We start from the raw sequence: 19,101 nt of genomic DNA, 5'->3' as shown, positions 1-19,101 counted from the left end.
ATTTACGGAACCGTTCCCTCAGACTGTCAGACACTCTGGCTCTGGTGCAGGAACCAGAAGGGTTCGTGTTTGCGGTGACTGGTGGGGATTGCGCTTGCTAATGAAAGATGTCGGTGGAGAAGATAAAACCTACTGAAGTCGAAAAAATTCCTTCATCCCGTAAGTTCATTTCATACTTTGTGAGTATTATAATTGGTTATTGATGAAAAAATTATTTCAAGTAATTAGAAGTAGGTAGGCTACGAACAATTTCAGGTTAGGACAGTAGGGTAGGTTATAGGTTACAAGTTACATGATGATGCTGTCAAAGCAGAGACTTTTTTTAGACTCGTCCTCAAATTGGTTTTTGAGTCCTATAAGTAGACCAGTAAACTATCATGGATACCAGCATTATCATACTTTAGATATTAGATTAAATTTTGAGCAGAGGAGGAAAGCAATAAAGAAGTGAATCTAAAAAATCTGGTTTCGTACTACCTACCTAGGCCTATGCCGCCTATCTATGTGCTTTGCCATGCCAATGGCAATGCCATTGAATGATTGATGCCAACAAATTCTAAGGTGAAATATTGCTTATTAGGCAGAATTTTCTAAAAAATTAGATAAGGCCTATCTGGGTGAAAAGCCAAAATTGCAGGCCAAAATGATTTTTTTTTAAATTTCTTCTGAAGATACTAGTCAAGGAGTATCCAGGTTTCATACTGTGGCATAAGAGTCATTGTAATAGTATCTCAGGGCTCATCTGGTCATTGAAAATCCACGTGCCACTCGTTGGTTGGTAGGTTTTCCAGTCGTTGGTCGGTAAGTTTTCCAGTCATTGGTCAGTAGGTTTTCCAGTCGTTGGTCGGTAGGTTTCTTAGTAGCTAGTTTGGTCACAGGTCACTTAACAACAAAAAAAAATCATCATTAATAAGAATATTAGTAGAAAACCTCAAGTTTTTGTACATTGGATTGTTAATATGCAACAAACCACACGTATAATGCATTAATGGTTTAATTTCTTCACACCAGGCACCATGCCTTCTTTACTCCTGAACAGTGAACACTGAACACTGACGTCTGACCGCTTCTGATAGTGATACGTAAATATTGCGCATAGTCAAACGCAAGCTATCCCTAAAATACGAAGGGCACAGCTTTCTCGGAATGGCAAACTCATTTTTGAATACAAAAACTAAGATATTAATTTTGTTTCATTTTCAACTCTTTAGGTAATACTTTAGATTAAGTGCATCCAAAAAAAGGGTGTTTTTTGTTTAATTATATGTTTTTTGGGGTGTAGATAAAGAATCAAGAGTCTGAAACATAAAGAAAAAAACATTAATAGGTGTATAAAACATAAAATATGTTATATAGGTACCTATGGTAATTTTAACTTAATTTCCAAGCCGGTCAATGTTACCTCGTCACGGCTGCCATTAGGTGGTCAAAGTTCCCCCATTGGGGGGTGGCCCCCATTTGCAAACTATGACATGTTCCTAAAATTTGTCATTTGCATATGTAACTAGAAGAGTTCTACTACAATGCATTAGAACCTGGAGTTATTTTACCAAAAAATAAAAAAATTGGAGAGGGTACTCCGACAGGCTTTAAATAATAGCTTTTTTTCATGGATCACATTATTAATTTTTTAACCTATTAGATATGCAAACTTTTTAAATCTTTCTATTGTGTTACGTAGCCTCAGTATTAGGACTTTGATGGCCGTTGACAAAATTTTTCTATGTCAAATGGTTTTTGAGTTTTGGGGGTTTTTGTTAAAAAAAACGAAAAGTGGTCAAAGTTACCCCGCTGGTCAAAGTAACCCCATTTTACGGAATATGTTTACAGCCATAGTGGCGAAAGTCTGAAGAAAAAATTATTTATTATCCTTCCTATAGTTCATTGTTGAGTCCTGTAACTTGTAAGTAGCTTTTTATTATAAAATATCTTGGATACCAGCATTATCTTACATAAGAAATTGATTAAAATATTGAGTAGATGAGGAAATTAAAAATGAACTGTTTCTAAAAACTAGTTTGCCACTATGTTTACAGCCACTGGAGGTGTAGAAGCATTCCCCATTGAAGGACCTTTGGGAAATGAATGTTATTGCCTTGTGGTGATATTACTTTATACTTTATATGTTTACAGCCACTGGAGGTGTAGAAGCATTCCCCATTGAAGGACCTTTGGGGAATGAACGCTATTGCCTTGTGGTGATATTACTTTATACTTTATATGTTTACAGCCACTGGAGGTGTAGAAGCGTTCCCCATTGAAGGACCTTTGGGGAATGAACGCTATCGCCTTGTGGTGATATTACTTTATACTTTATATGTTTACAGCCACTGGAGGTGTAGAAGCATTCCCCATTGAAGGACCTCTGGGGAATGAACGCTATCGCCTGGTGGTGGGCATGACAGACGAGGACCGAGCATACCGCAAGCAATGGTTGCAAGATCAGGTCAGTGCTTCACATCAGGAAATGAATGACAAGATATTATATATTTGTTTGTAAAATGAGTGAATATATTTAAAGTAAAATTGTCTTTGGTTTAAAATTGAGTTAGTCAATTTCAATAATATGCTGCCATTGCAATGGTTGCAAGATCAGGTCAGTGCTTCACATCAGGAAATGAATGACAAGATATTATACATTTGTTTCTAAAATGATTGAATATATTTAAAGTAAAATTGTCTTTGGTTTAAAATTGAGTTAGTCAATTTCAATAATATGCTGCCATTGCAGGAAATAAATATGGAGTGAGAAAAATCAAATATTTTTGTGTAAATTTGGTAAGCATATTCAAAGGAATCTCGCATGTAGTTTACACCTGCTTAAACTTTGATGACAGTACCACCTACTTCTAGTTATGTTTACTTGTTGATATATATTCTAATAATGTTGTTGACATTGAAAGTTACACAAAATAATTTATTAGGTCATCATATTTGTGTAACACTGATGTAGTTTTTCTGCTAGTCAGTTATGACTCAAGGATAGACTTGGATAGTGAAAGTGTGTTTGACTGCAACATTTTGAAAAGTTGAAGATTTTCACTGTTTATAAAATGTGAGTTTTGACCGCTCCTGCGACTTTGTTGTTAATAATTGCTTTTATGCAGATTCTGGCTGAGTCTGAACCCATAGAAATACCTGGCTACTATGAAGCTCGCTACAACCCCATCAGAAGAGCAATCATGTGGCCCTTGAATCAAGTTTTCAAGTTAGTAATGTAACAATAATCATGTCATACAAAATCATATTAATCAAACAAATAGGCTCTATGTACCTGTACATAGTAGATAAAGCCTAAAAAAGCATAGGTATAATTAAGAGACCTTTTATTACATGAAGTCCTTTTTTGGAGCTTATCTGATGACATGGGAACTGCTTTTCTTCAATATTATAAATAAGAATATTGTCTTATTTTTTGTTAGACCAAGAATCTAAATAATGCAATGGCCGTTATTTTCTCATTAAGAAGATCTCTAAATGAACGTGACTTGTCCCTGTTTAATTCAGACATAGTCTCATTATATGAGTAATTGCAAGAGACACTTGCCCTATATTTTTCTGTCATTTTTTAAGGTTATTGGGAACAATCATAACTTAATTCTTCCATTACAATCATGGTTAAATTTTTTGATGATCAAACCTTTGGGTGCCCACTGTTTTCATTGGTGTACAAACTATTCAGTAAGAATTAACCGCAAATGAGCCCTGTTGAGTTCATGCTGAACTTTATCACCTTTAAACACATTATTGCATATTTTAATATTTGCACTCTCCTAATCCTCGTACCTCTGGCAGCGCCATTCTTCTTATCCTTGTACCTCTGGCAGCGCCATTCTTCTTATCCTTTTACCTCTGGCAGCGCCATTCTCCTAATCCTCGTACCTCTGGCAGCGCCATTCTCCTAATCCTCGTACCTCTGGCAGCGCCATTCTTCTAATCCTCGTACCTCTGGCAGCGCCATTCTCCTAATCCTTGTACCTCTGGCAGCGCCATTCTTCTAATCCTCGTACCTCTGGCAGCGCCATTCTCCTAATCCTCGTACCTCTGGCAGCGCCACTCTCCTAATCCTCGTACCTCTGGCAGCGCCACTCTTATTATCCTTGTACCTCTGGCAGCGCCATTCTTGTGATATTAAAATCCTGTAATTTTACCTTGTGCTCTCATACTACCGGTAATATAAAGAATTTTCATGTTACCAAATATTTTTTAATTAAATACATATCATGATTTTGAAGGCAAATGTAGAAATAGTCAAAGTAAAAATATATATTTATCCAGAATTTGATTTTTTTAACAAAATTGAACATGAAATAATTAGATGTCATTTTCCCAATGAAAATATCACTTGATCACATATAAAATATGATTTTCACATTCATGTTGCAATTTTATCAAACTTAACCATTTGGATGTGAATTTCAAATAAATTATTTTGAATTGTGTAGAATAATCAGTTTTACACTCGCTGTATTTGCATTACCACAGTGGCTCTGCTGGGCAACATAATGATAATTTCTCTTTTAAATTATTACTTTGTACACAAATGCAGCAAGTAGCACATGATGTGTTATTAATACTTCTTGTCCAGGCCAAGTAACCCAAGGCTTGGGTTAATTATGATTTTTTTAACCTATGATTTTTTTTCTCTAGTGACAACCAGAATAATAATAAATAACCACGATTTTTAACACAAGCTTAATTAAAATAGGTAGGACGCTTGCTAGGCTTTAGCATCAGTAATTAAGCACATGATGTGTTATTAATACTTCTTTTCCAGGCCAATTAACCCAAGGCTTGGACCTCAGCGGGCTCATTTCTGGCGCTACCTTGTCGGCAAGGGCTTTATGGGCATTTACTTTGCTCTGGGCACGATATACTACTTCAAGTACAACTACGTACTTCAAGTACAACGCTAATAATGTGAGTATTGAAGAGTGTATACTTTTGCCATGTTCATAATATACTACTTCAAGTACAACAGTAATGTGAGTATTGAAGGGTGTATACTTTTGCCCCTGGGCACAATATACTACTTCAAATACAACACTAATAATGTGAGTATTGAAGAGTGTGTACTTAGCCCTGTTCACAATATACTACGTACGTACTTCAAGTACAACACTAATAATGTGAGTATTGAAAGGTGTATACTTTGCTCTGGCCACAATATACTACTTCGAGTACAATACTAATAATGTGAGTATTGAAGAGTGTGTACTTAGCCCTGTTCACAATACACTACGTACGTACTTCTAATACAACACTAATAATGTGAGTATTGAAAGGTGTGTACTTTTTCCTGGGCACAATATACTACTTCGAGTACAACGCTAATGTGAGTATTGACGAGCATGTTACTACCTGGGCACAATATAATACTTGAAGTACTATGCTAAGGCGACTATTTAGTATCTTGCTCCGTTGTTTAAGTTTAATTTAATAATTACTTGTTAAATTTAATGCTCTATGTTGTATGACGTGTGCTCACACAAAGCTATATTTGCGGCCAATGTTCTTCTTGAGCTACAATCAGTACTATCTCGCTGGTAATTAGCACCACACCCCACTGGTAATCCTCAGCCATTCACCCTGGTAATCTTCATTATTCTTCATCCTAGTAACCCTTGCACCTATGACAGCGCCATATTTCTAATCCTCGTACCTCAGGCAGTGCCATTCTAATCCTCGTGCCTCAGGCAGTGTCACTCTTCTAATCGTACCTCAGGCAGTGCCACTTTTCTAATCCTCGTACCTCAGGCAGTGCCTTTCTTCTAATCCTCGTACCTTAGGCAGTGCCACTTTTCTAATTCTCGTATCGCAGGCAGTGTCACTCTTTTAATCCTCGTACCTCAGGCAGTGCCACTCTTCTAATCCTCGTACCTCAGGCAGTGCCATTCTTCTAACCCTCGTACCTCAGGCAGTGCCATTCTTCTAATCCTCGTACCTCAGGCAGTGCGTTCTAATCCTCGTACCTCAGGCAGTGCCATTCTTCTAATCATTGTATCTCGGGCAGTGCTATTCTTCTTATCATTGTACCTCAGGCAGCGCCATTCTTCTAATCCTCGTACCTCAGGCAGCGCCATTCTTCTAATGCTCGTACCTCAGGCAGCGCCATTCTTCTAATGCTCGTACCTTAGGCAGCGCCATCCTTCTAATCATTGTACCTCTGGCAGAGCTATTTCTAATCCTCGTACGTCTGGCAGTGCCACTCTTCAAATCCTCGTACATCAGGCAGCGCCTTCCTTCTAATCCTCGTACCTCGGGCAGTGCCATTCTTCTAATCCTCGTACCTCAGGCAGTGCGTTCTAATCCTCGTACCTCAGGCAGTGCCATTCTTCTAATCATTGTACCTCGGGCAATGCCCATCTTCTAATCACTGTACCTCTGGCAGAGCCATTTCTAATCCTCGTACCTCTGGCAGGACTGGACGACGGGCAGTGGGTGGCGGGTGTACGTGTCCAGAACGCGTCAGTTACCCGGGCATCCTGACTATGGCAAGCCCAGCCCCCGACTGTACCTCTGGCAGCGCCATTCTTCTAATCCTCGTACCTCTGGCAGCGCCATTCTCCTAATCCTCGTACCTCTGGCAGCGCCACTCTCCTAATCCTCGTACCTCTGGCAGCGCCACTCTTATTATCCTTGTACCTCTGGCAGCGCCATTCTTGTGATATTAAAATCCTGTAATTTTACCTTGTGCTCTCATACTACCGGTAATATAAAGAATTTTCATGTTACCAAATATTTTTTAATTAAATACATATCATGATTTTGAAGGCAAATGTAGAAATAGTCAAAGTAAAAATATATATTTATCCAGAATTTGATTTTTTTAACAAAATTGAACATGAAATAATTAGATGTCATTTTCCCAATGAAAATATCACTTGATCACATATTAAATATGATTTTCACATTCATGTTGCAATTTTATCAAACTTAACCATTTGGATGTGAATTTCAAATAAATTATTTTGAATTGTGTAGAATAATCAGTTTTACACTCGCTGTATTTGCATTACCACAGTGGCTCTGCTGGGCAACATAATGATAATTTCTCTTTTAAATTATTACTTTGTACACAAATGCAGCAAGTAGCACATGATGTGTTATTAATACTTCTTGTCCAGGCCAAGTAACCCAAGGCTTGGGTTAATTATGATTTTTTTAACCTATGATTTTTTTTCTCTAGTGACAACCAGAATAATAATAAATAACCACGATTTTTAACACAAGCTTAATTAAAATAGGTAGGACGCTCGCTAGGCTTTAGCATCAGTAATTAAGACTTGTTAGATACAATTAAGATCTTGATTACAAGCTTTAAATAGGCGGTATCGAGCGATATCATTACTTATAGAAAGGTTCAAGTTGCCACAGATGTTGTGTGGTCATCACACAGATGGTGTGTTCTCTCTAGAAGGTCAAGTTCTCCACGGCAGGTCAAAATTTATTGTTTTTTTTTTTTTATTTTTTTTTCCACGTGCTCCGTATAATATTCTTACGACTCGAATATGTACCACGAATGGTACAGTAACAATGGATGAACCATTGTACCACAAATGGTACAAGAAAAATAAATGTAATCAACAAGCTTTTGGGACAACTTCATCCACTATAAAAATTAATGGGTAAAATTCTACAAATAGTGAAACACGTACTAACTCACAGCATGAGCAGACACCAAACGCAGCACTGCTCCGGCTTTTAGGTGGACCAAACTGGGTCAAAATAACCGCTGTAAGTGTGTCGCTACTAGGATACTGCTATTCATCACTTATTTCTTTGAGTGTGAGGAGACACGGACACATGAAAAGCCTGGCACAACCGAGGGTAACTAAAGTAATAATTAATTGAATGCCACATATTTAAATGAGTATCAGAGATGATCAATTATTCATAATAATACGAGTAACTTGCAATATAATAAAAGTAACTTGTAATAACTTTAGAAGAAAGAGTAAACAGATTAATGTGTAATAACTTGTAAAAAGTGAGTAGCTTGAAATGACTTGAAAAATGAAATTAAATATTCAATAGAAACACAATAAAGGCTTTCAGTGCAGCTAATATCAGAATTGGGCATGTAAATAAACATGAATTTTACATTAATAATAACAAAACTGAATTGTGAACTGATCATGACTTGGTATTTGACAACGAGACAAATTTGCAATGTTACATTTAAACGCAAGTTTCGTTTCAGTGTAACTATGCTGCTGTCAAAGATTACTAATCAATACGCACTGTTAGATTCAGAAACTAGTTTCACTTTAGTTTAACTATAGTAATATCCACTGAAACTAACTATAACTTCAAGCTAGTTAGTTACCGATTATAGCTTAGTTAAAAGTTCAAACTTTGCTTGTTGGGTCAAGTAATATAATCAAACTTAAAATCAATAAACAAAAAAACGCAACTTACGCTAGAAAAATTAATTCGTATTTTCAAAAAAAAAAAAAAACTTTCTGCACGTTACACTGATAAGCTTTTTTTTCAGCGCATTTTCTCATGTATGAAAAATGCGCAAAAATGGCGCTATTGTGCTCGTCATGTCCGTCCGTCCGTGACTTCAAGGACGGACGGACGAGAAAATGCGCTCTCTGTCACTCACTGCAGTGAGTACTGATCTAATTTTTTCTGGACTAAAACTGGGTCAGGATGACACAAAAGGGCTAAAATTGCATCGCTATTTGGACAAAGTCTTTACATTTCCATGAGTGTATACAAGAACCCAAGCACATGGAGACTGAGTATTTGGAAAATGCAATATATAAATGAATAGGAAGCTGACGTTAACTACTTACACCATTACTTAAATACAATTAGACTAAAGTTCATTGCAATATATATAGTCTATACAATATTATTTCACAACAGTTACGCCGCTGGCTAGAGAATATTTCCCGCCTGAGGCCATAATCACGATCTAAAAACAATATTCTAGCATAACATTTTCCCCATTGCATGAAAAGTTCAATAGAAATTTGAAAACATGGAAAATTACGCGAAAATTTTCCATAAATTTTTGAAGAAAACGCTCCCGGTAAGAATAGATGAATTTATTAGGAATTTTCTTTGCTTTGAAATTATTAGAGAATTAATGATTCAAGAAATAAATCGGGTGACGTTAATACTTACATTAATATATATAATGATTTTCTTTGAATTATTCTACGTGTAAATGACCACTTATTATGCCCATCATGACTGGATATATTAATTGACATGGAAATATATACCATTGTCAAGATAAACACAATAATAATCCATCATTACGTTTACACATTTTTTTAGGAGCTTGCGTTATATACTCTGAGGTATCGAAAAGGAAATATTTGACATTATTCCAGAGGACTTTGCTTTTCTCAACCTTCTATGTTTGTGAACGAAAGTGAACTGCCTTCTGGTATTTGATTTCGGTTCCGTGAGAAGGTTTGGTGTCTTCTCGTTATTTTAAATTATCATTATTAGAAATTAATAGTAATTAAATAACCATTACTAATAAACTTAACTTATACAACCAGATTAACGTAGAATTAATGCACTTAATCACACGTACACGCGAGTTCCCTCCACAGATTGTGTACAATAGTTTACAGAATACAAATACAAGTTTTTTAAAATCATTCCGTATATTAGACAAAAAAAAGTGTCATTCCAAAAAAACGTAGAAATTCGCTATCAACCGACAAGATTCTACATTAAGTAAGACATCCTTGACGAGAACAACTAATTGATATCGTATGTTATCAATTCATTGACTATTTAAAATACATTTTTCATAAAACTCGAAAGAAAATAACTAAAGTGAAAATTTATTGAGTCAAACGACATAAAATTAAACAGTTCCACATGAACTGCAAAGTTTAATCTGGTGAGACTCGTTTTATTTAAACGACTTTTTCTTCCAATTGTTGCTAGAGTTGTTAACTAAATAAGTTTATCTACACGTGCAACCTACAATAAAATAATAAGAGTTAAACTCGGCGTCTATTTTCAAACGGAGGAGAAACTTTGATATTTAGAAGCAAAAATTAGGTTATTAATATTGATTGCTTAACCCTCAGTTGGGTAGGACGTCTTGCTCCAGCGAGAAGCTGTAGTAATACTGCCGACAAATACATTAATATTAATATTAATAATAATAATATTATCAACGATAACAGATCTTAATAATAACACATCAAAAATACATTAGTAATAATATTAATAATAATGGCAATAGTAAATTATTGAATAATAACACATCACAAATACATTAGTAATAATATTAGAATATTATAAACAGTAAAAGACTGACTATCATCACTGACTATCATCATCACATGCACCATCTCACCTCACTCTCCACCAGCTGTGCAGACTTGTATGGTGTAGATGGTGTAGGTTCTCTCACCGCTCCGTGTGTGTTTGTATATTTCTTGTTCAGAACAAACGGCACTTGGTATAAAGCTGCACAATACAACAGGAAATTAATACGGTATTTAATAAGTAAATAAATATAAATATGTTTAATTTGAAGCAATGAACTAAACTATGTTAGCCGAATAGGTAGTAAGTGCCTAGATACCTGGTATTATACGTTAATAAATGGGCAGGATTAACGGCACTTGGTATAAAGCTGCACAAAACAATATCAAATTAAAAAGATTTAAATTGAAAAAAATGGGTATTTATAAAGTAAGGCAGTACAGTATTATAGTTGAATAGGTAGAAAATACTTAGTAACTTTAAAGTAAGTTCATTGATTATCGTAACTTCCACGATTGAAAATCTATCATTTATTTCCCAGTTACCGATTGTAATTATTATTTTCAGCTAACATTTTTAATTAAATTGCAATATTTTATTGTATCAGCAGCAACATGTTGAATATTGTACATTGTTATTGAATATTTTGTGAAATTGTCCTTAATTAGTGAATATTGTTTTTATATATTGAATATTGTTAAGCAGGAATGCAGGTATAACCTGAATGTGAAGCCTCATATGTATCAGCCGCCGCCGCCCCCCCGGAGGAGTAGGGGTTGTGTAGAGGCTGTCTCTTATACACATCTAGATGTGTATAAGAGACAGGTGTAGGGGTTGTGTAGAGGGGCGGCAGCGCCCCCTCCCCCTACAGGAGGAGCTGGTGCAGGTCGTGAGGGTCGCTCCACGCCAGGGTACAGCCTGCCGCTGCCCTGGGACGGTCTTCTGTCACTAGCCTCCCCATGGGGACCAACCCTGAACATGCAAATTATATAGAGTTACAAATTATTTCACTATTATTTTACTATTATTTCACTATTCTTTCACTATCATTTCACTAATATTTCACAAATATTTCACTATTATTTCCGTATTATTTCACTCAGAAAAATAAATGAAGCGTAGTACTGTCCATGTTTCTAATTGCTCAAAAAAAAATGCTTGTAACTCAGAAGAAAGTAAATGAAGAACAAAATTATTTCTAGTTCACTCAAATAAACGCTTATAATTCAGAAAAAATGATGTATCACTCACGAAAATAAATGAGTCGTAATGTCCATAGTTCTAAGCAATCAACATAAAAATATGATTCCAACTCAGAAATAAATGGGTCATATTGTCCAAATAGTGACATGCTTTCTTATCCACAGCACAAGCTGAAAGCGGACGTAGCACTGATACGCCCTTTTGCTGGGCCAAACTGGGTCAAAATGACCCACACAAGAGCAAAAGTACATCGCTATTTGACTAAAGTCATACTCATTTCTCTCAGTGTTGCTTCCAAATAAATTTCTTGTCCGGTGTCAGCAAATCAAGAATTAATAGAAAACTTTCTGGTATGGCTAACTGGTATAGCTCACTGGTATAGCTGACTGGTATAACTCACTGGTATGTCTGACTGGTGTAACTCCCTGGTATGTCTGACTGGTGTAACTCACTGGTACAGCTGCCTGGTATAACTCACTGGTACAGCTGCCTGGTATAACTCACTGGTACAGCTGCCTGGTATAACTCACTGGTAGGGCAAACTAGCAGCACTGCTGCCGGGGGGAGAGCCAGGGCTAGTAGCAGTCGTGCGCTTGTAACAGAGACACAGGCCGTTCATCTCCCCTGCCAGCGTGAAGCCTTCAGGGGCTATTTTGCTGCTGCTTAACACAATAATGTCCGTCACCACCTGAGAAAATAACTCATTAATGTACAACATAAATAATAATAAAAAATATAACTCAGTACTCACTGCAGTGACTGACAGAGAGAGCATTTTCTCGCTAATGGAAACGCAAAATCACGGATGGACAGACAGACGGACGGACAGACAGACGGACGGACAGACAGACAGACGGACGGACATGGCGAGCACAACAGTGCATTTTTCCATAAATGAGAAAATGCGCTAAAAATAAGTTTATCATTGCCATGGGCATACAAAGTGACATATATGCATAGCATACATTTCTTTTTTTTTTGTCCACCAAAACAATAAATTTAATATAAATCTTGTCTGCTTCATTATTGCTGTTATCATTATGATGCCACCAAGCAAAAGCAGCTTTTATAGAATTAAGTTAGAATAAAATACAGTAGTAGATGTTGTCTATGGAACAATTGGAAGGGGAGTAAAGTTATTCTAGGAAATCAATGTCAAGTTGCACCATAATATTGTCTGATGGTGATTTTTGAGATGTGCGAGTATAGAGAAATAAGGAGTGGACTATTGTATTGTTGCTGATTTTATTGCCAAGTATATTGCGTTGTTGCCAATTCTCAATGCATTGACAAGGTAGAATATTATCATTTGAAACACTAAGGCATTTAAAAGAATAGAATATAGTTTGAAGTTATTATACCTGTTTCAATATTTTCTGATTTTAAATTAAAAATTAAACCTAAATCTTAATATTTTTCAAATTATATTAAACAATATACAGTATAGGTATATAAATGATTTACAAACTATATCAAAATATATTTTTAAAGTTATTATACCTGTTTGGCAACATTCTTTGGCACAGCCTTGAAGCATATCAATTTCTTTTTGAATGCCTTTTGATCTGAAAACAAAAAATGATTTTTTTGATGAGTAAAATATATACAATTTAATTTATATCAAGCTTTAAATTCAGGATTTTCTTCAAAAGCATAGGAAAATAATTAGGCTTTCAAAAATACATTATTCATTAGAGCATGGTTTGATATTAAATTTATTTTATCCTGAAACAAAATGAAGTAATAGGTAATATAAATTATGATTTGAATCTACAAATAAAAAAATTTTTACAATGAGATAAAATTAAGTATTGATATAATTTTTAGTTCCAAAATTTCATACACAGTTACAATTTGACTTTAATTCAAGAGCCTCTCACTTGTATCCATTGTAGTAGAAATAGGAGTGTAGCCTGATGGGCAGGACTCCTTGTCATGAACTACTTGAATCTCTTCAACAACGTAACCTAAGTAGCCAGCTACTTTGCTGTGGCAGATGTAGCGAGTTACACGCTTGAAGAAACCATCCTTGTATAGATCAGCGTCTATGTCCTGGTCATGTGTTCGTGAAACCTGCGCAATGACAGAAATTTTAATTTTATATTTAAATAATACTAGCATTATACAGTTAAAATTTTAATGCCTCTTTGCAGAAATATATGATGGAAAAAAATATGCATTACTAAAAAAATTAAACATATGGAGTCAAATTTAAGCTAATCACTTCATTAACAAAAATTTCATTATAAAATTAAGGTTCACCAACATGAACCTTCAAACTAAGAAGTAAAAAATGTATGGGGGCATTTAATTTTCCATACATATCCAATTTTCAAATATAAAAATGAATAAAGTATATTTTCCTACATATCACAATGTCTTTCTTATAAATATGGTATATTGGACAAGTTTTTACTATAAATTACATTGAAAATAGTTACACAGTTGGTTTTTGAAAATCTATGGTGATAATGTCCCATTTTGCATTAATAAAACTATTTAGTTAGGCAAGGACCAAGAGCATAGATCGAAAAATTTTCTAACCATAAAAAATTAGCTATATTTATATATAAGAATCTAAAATCTATCAAGTCAAATGCGAAATTATTTTTCTTATCTATAAAATATGTTCTTACTGCAGTGAAATTAGCAGGACATTTGTTGAGGTCCTCCACCACACACAGAGTTGTGATGGGACGGTCGTCGGGCAAGGCATTGTACAGCTCCCGCATTGTGATGCTGTGATGCTTTAAAAACAAATCAGGCAAATCTGTGAAGGAAACAAAATGGAAAGGTACAAATTGTACAGCTCCCGCATTGTGATGCTGTGATGCCTTAAAAACAAATCAGGCAAATCTGTGAAGGAAACAAAATGGAAAGGAACATTATTAACATGTTAAGTGCGGCTATGTTATATTTAGGGAATATTTCATCCCTGTGGTATGATGATACGATTCACCAATGGGTAGTGTCACACTCAACGTGTTAATGATGAATGTAGTGGCAAAGCTAAGCCTTTTTAGACAAACTTTTTTAGTCCTATGAGCAGACCAACTAAGAATAATTGACACCAGCATCATCATACATTGATATGGAATAATATTTTGAATTAGATTGTGGAATTAATAATTAACTGCATTATAAATATATCTAGTCTGCCACTAATGATAAACAATTATATAATTATATATACCATCAAACATCATTGATGCTCCAAGTATGAATGCCTTCAAGAACAGACTAGACAAAGCTATGCAGGAGCATATGTTCAGTCTTAAAATGCCCAGCAAATTACAGACCAGGCAATAAGTCCGGCAGCTATCTCAATCAATCGTCAGCTATGGAAAGATCGGGTTCCAAAGGCCGGATCCCTTGTGAATCAAGTCACGAAAAGTTCAAGAATCGGCAACAGGCCATGGGCCTATTTCTTCAGTGCCGACACTTCTATTCTGTTTTATAAATGGGGTAATAAAAGACAGTTTTGAGTGTTTTTTGTTGATAACTTTTTACCATGAAACATTTCATAGACAAGTTTCAACTCATTTTAAAGGGCTTTGCAAGGGCTATTGTATGACATCTCTGAAAAAATGTGCTATTTGTGTGGTGCCAGAACCATAACAAAAACATCCCTAATTACCCCTGGGAATGGAGTAATCCAGAACACTTGAAATAAGACTCAATTTTAAAATGTTTGAAGCATGCAAAGTGTACTCATCCATTACTAACAGACTCTGAAGTCCTCCTCCCTTTGTAGATGATGTAGATGTAGAATAAATGACAATTTCTGTGATTTTTACTTCTTTTTCCTTTATTGATATATTACCATATCCATACATTACCGCATTGTTCTGATATATTACCTTATCCATGAACATGCCATTGAACATTTGCAACGACCTGGTCCCCTGCAAGCTTCATTTCAGCAGCCTGTAAGCTGCTGATTTTTTCTGTGTGGTATCAGTAAGCTTGCAGAACAGCTTGTAATTTCACACCATTTTAATTGAGTCAATTGAATTCACTATAACAAAAGAAGATAATATAAACATACCTGAAACAGAAAGGAAGATTTTAGTGACAACCATTATATTTTTTGAAGAAATATATCATAGTTTAGGTAATTACTTTTCATTCTATGCTGCCTGATGCACAATTCTATCTATGACATTCAATGCTCCTTTTTATGATGGCTGATGATGCATTAATTTTTTGTTAAGTGAAATTTTTTACGCCTAATTGAGGTTCTAGCGTAAATGCATTTTTAGGGGTTTCCCTTATTACCCCGTCTTGCAGAAATGGCAGCCATTTTTTAGAAGAGATAACCAAATTCTGTCAACCACATTTTTAAGCCAACACCCATGTGCAACTTTTATGTCAGTAAAATGGCAAATATTTTTTTGGCTACAGACCTTAGCAGAGGTATTTTCCAAAATCTCACTTTTCACACTTATTTGAGGGATATTTTAAAGGTAGTAAATGTATGATTTCTAAATTTGCTTTATGCTACATAGTAAAAATGTTGATGTTTACTCCACTATTTTCAAGTTTGCAATATTTTGATGAGTTTTGCTGCTACATTTCTACAAAATGTGGGATGACAGGTCTTGATTTACTCCGCTTGTCCATTTTTATAACCATTTGCGCAAGCATGGAAAACATCTACTTTAATCGCCATGACTAAAGCTTTCCCACCATTTCCGGAACTGCGAGGTTTCTGCCAGATGAATTACCTCTTATCTAATGGTTAACAATAGTGCACAATTGGGCTGTGAGATTCCCATCATCCCATGTGTAACAAATCTGCCATGTTGGAGCCGTGAGATTTCAGAAACATATGGGAAAATTCCAATCCTACCTTTACGGTTAGTATACTGTAGTGGCAAAGTAGAGTTTCTTTTGAGTTTAGACTATCCTTCAAGATCAGGATTGGAATATTCATACTTGTTTCTGAAATATCATGGCTCCAATGACCAACATGACAAATTTTTAATAAATTTGGAATCTTGCAGCCCGATTGTGCACTTTTGCTAACAATTGAATGGAGCTCTAATTCATCTAGCAGAAATCTCATGGTACCGGAAATGGCGGGAAACCTCTAATCACGCCCTAAAATTAGACATTTTCCCACATTTGCTTCAGCCTTCAAGTTCAATTTCAAGTCCTATAAGTAAACCAGCATCATTACCGTCAACTGGGGCTACTCGGGACGGGCGGGGTAACTTGGGACAGTCCTCTGACACGGCGTAAAACTGTTTTAGTAGCAAAACTAATTGGAATATTGCAAAACTAAATATAGTAGCGTAAACGTCAACAATTTTCCTATCTATGTAGTACAAAGAAAGTTCAAAAATACTAAATTCACTAGCTTTGAAAAACTCCTGAAAAAATGGTGAAAAACGATATTTTGAAAAGTTACTTCTGCTAAGGTCTGTAGTAAAAAAATATTCACAGTTTTACAAAATTTTACTTGCATAAAATTTGCACCCAGGTGTCGGCTTGAAAATGTAATTGACGGATTTTGCCTATCTCATTCCAAAAAAAAATGGCAGTCATATCCGCACGGCGGGGCTACTTGGAACACCCCCCAGGGGCTATTCGGGACACCCCCAAAAGTGCATTTACAGTAGAACCTCAGTTAGCAAAGGCTCCAGTTAAGTATTTTGCTTTAATCATAAATCTGCCCGACCCACGCTTTTTGGGGCAAGCCATAATTTATTTTCTACTTTATAGTCCACAAGAAAAACGTGTTTTTTAAAATAGTATTTTTAAGTACCTATTTTATTTTATAGTAAATTCACTTAACCCTATTAAAATGGTGTGAAATTACAAGCTGTCCTGTAAGCATACAGATACAGAAAAAATGCTATAAGGCTGCTGATATGAAGCTTGCAGTGGACAAGGTTGTTGTAAATGCGCAATGGCATGTTCATGGATACGGTAATATTGCATCAATAATACAGTAATATGGCATCAATAATATGGTACCGTCAACTGGGGTGACTTCTGCTGTGTTTTTGATTTTGTTTTGCAAACAAAAGCGGGGTCGTAATCGATGGCCAAAGTCACTCTGGCGTTTATGACCCCGGCATTGGCGTTTATGTCCCCGTTTTTGTTTGCAAAACAAAATCAAAAACGCAGGGCAAGTCACCCCAGTTGACAGTAATTAATGTTTATGGTAATATCCTATCAATAAAGGAAAAACAAGTAAAAATCACATAAAATGTCATTTATTCTACCTCTACATCAACTACAATGAAAGAGGAGGACTTCAGTTCAGAGTACTGTTAGTAATGGAAAAGTACACTCTGCATGCTTCAAATATTTTAAAATTAAGTTTTATTTCAAGTGTCCTGAGTAGACCCGTTCGACAGGGCTACTAGGGACACTCTTTTTTTGCTTCTGGCACCTTACGAATAGCATATGGAATTTTTTTGAAGATGCCATTCAATAGCCCTCGCAAAGAGCTATAAAATAAGCCTAAACTTGTTTATGAAATGTTTCATGGTAAGAAGTTATTAACAAAAAATGCTCAAAACCGTCCCGAGTAGCCCCAGTTGGCAATATGAATAGAATATTGTTTTAAATCTAGACTCTAGAGTAAATGAGAAAATAAACTTATTCTAAAAAATTACTGGTTTGTCACTATGCGGTTTGACAGAATACAACCTCAATTTTAAAGTTTGGCATGGGCCACATGGCAATGTTACAATTACAAATCCTAATTTTAATTAAAGATCAAAATACCTAGCCAGTCTGTAGAGTATGGCCTTTTAGCTCGAGATATTGGCGTCTTTTGAAAATTTTTATCAGCCACCTCGACCTTACATTGGCGTCTTTTGAGGATCTTCATCAGCCATCTTGACCTTACATCGGCGTCCCGTCGCGGTCGCCGCGATCTGAAAGGTACGGCGTGAGCACCGGAGGCCCATTTAGGGATGTACTCCAGCATGCCAGGAAAAAGTTGCCAGAATGTTTGCTAGAAAAACCAAAGTGCATATCTGACCGTTGTCTGATGATCGATACTGAGGCACGTGCTTTACGACTGATTCGGCCAATGCCCGACAATGATGCACGCACTTGCGCGATCGACGCAGCTGTTGCTCAATGATTGACATAGATGCCCAAACTTTACGATCAATGATCGACACGGATGCACGCATTTTACGAGCGATATGGCCGATGCCAACTGATCGATTCCAACACTGAGAGAAAAAGGCCCCTCGTTTTGAAATACTTGGGTGTTTCAAAACCTTTCGAGCTTGACGCGCTTATATGTGTGCGGCAAGCGTTGCCTGGTCAGTGCGCCGAATGCTGTTGTAGGCGGTGGTTGTGTGGAGCCGCCGCTCATGAATGCCACGAATCTATACTGCTTACGGTTAATTGGCCCAACTCAATTCGGTTAATTGTTTCAACTCACTGTTGTTCTTTTGTCAATAGTAATGTTAACGAGCGACGTCTATACCATTCAATCGCACAAGAAGTTGATCATAAAATCGAAGATTTATTCTGGTAGTACCGCGCGCAAGACAAAACAAACACGGCAGCTCTATGTAGTTGCCGTCTCCGTAGCTGAGTGGACTAAGGCGCCTGCTCGCGAGCGTTTGGTTGCAGTCTTGGCAGAGGTTCGAATCTCGGCGGGCGACTCATAGT

The 19,101-nt window shown here is 36.1% G+C and overlaps 2 protein-coding genes across 2 annotated transcripts in view; one reads left to right on the top strand and one right to left on the bottom strand.

The window, feature by feature from the left end:
* LOC108666602 lies at positions 1-6,604 on the top strand. Its single transcript, XM_047881907.1, has 6 exons — positions 1-159; positions 2,328-2,446; positions 3,108-3,208; positions 4,778-4,873; positions 4,961-4,985; positions 6,422-6,604. The coding sequence occupies exons 1-6, from the start codon at positions 108-110 to the stop codon at positions 6,602-6,604; spliced, it is 576 nt and encodes a 191-aa protein (XP_047737863.1). The 5' UTR covers positions 1-107.
* A 3,459-nt stretch (positions 6,605-10,063) lies between these two features.
* Positions 10,064-19,101, bottom strand: part of LOC108666598 (multivesicular body subunit 12B) — a gene marked incomplete in the record, with an annotated part of 10,500 nt that continues 1,462 nt past the window's right edge. Inside the window, 8 exon segments of the mRNA XM_047881906.1 lie at positions 10,064-10,108; positions 10,340-10,452; positions 10,972-11,038; positions 11,097-11,223; positions 11,985-12,142; positions 12,955-13,019; positions 13,335-13,527; positions 14,091-14,193. Coding sequence (XP_047737862.1) covers positions 10,064-10,108; positions 10,340-10,452; positions 10,972-11,038; positions 11,097-11,223; positions 11,985-12,142; positions 12,955-13,019; positions 13,335-13,527; positions 14,091-14,186 — 864 coding nt within the window.

Source organism: Hyalella azteca, unplaced genomic scaffold (assembly GCF_000764305.2).
Source record: "Hyalella azteca isolate HAZT.00-mixed unplaced genomic scaffold, Hazt_2.0.2 contig9107, whole genome shotgun sequence".
Taxonomy (NCBI): domain Eukaryota; kingdom Metazoa; phylum Arthropoda; class Malacostraca; order Amphipoda; family Hyalellidae; genus Hyalella; species Hyalella azteca.
This window is presented reverse-complemented; position numbering and strand designations above follow the sequence as displayed.

Excerpts from the sequence above, each read along its gene's own strand:
- LOC108666602 (XM_047881907.1), top strand. The coding sequence starts at position 108 with ATGTCGGTGGAGAAGATAAAACCTACTGAAGTCGAAAAAATTCCTTCA. Across the intron at positions 160-2,327 it reads CGAAAAAATTCCTTCATCCC|CCACTGGAGGTGTAGAAGCA; the intron begins GTAAGTTCATTT and ends ATATGTTTACAG. Across the intron at positions 4,874-4,960 it reads TACTTTGCTCTGGGCACGAT|ATACTACTTCAAGTACAACA; the intron begins ATACTACTTCAA and ends CATGTTCATAAT.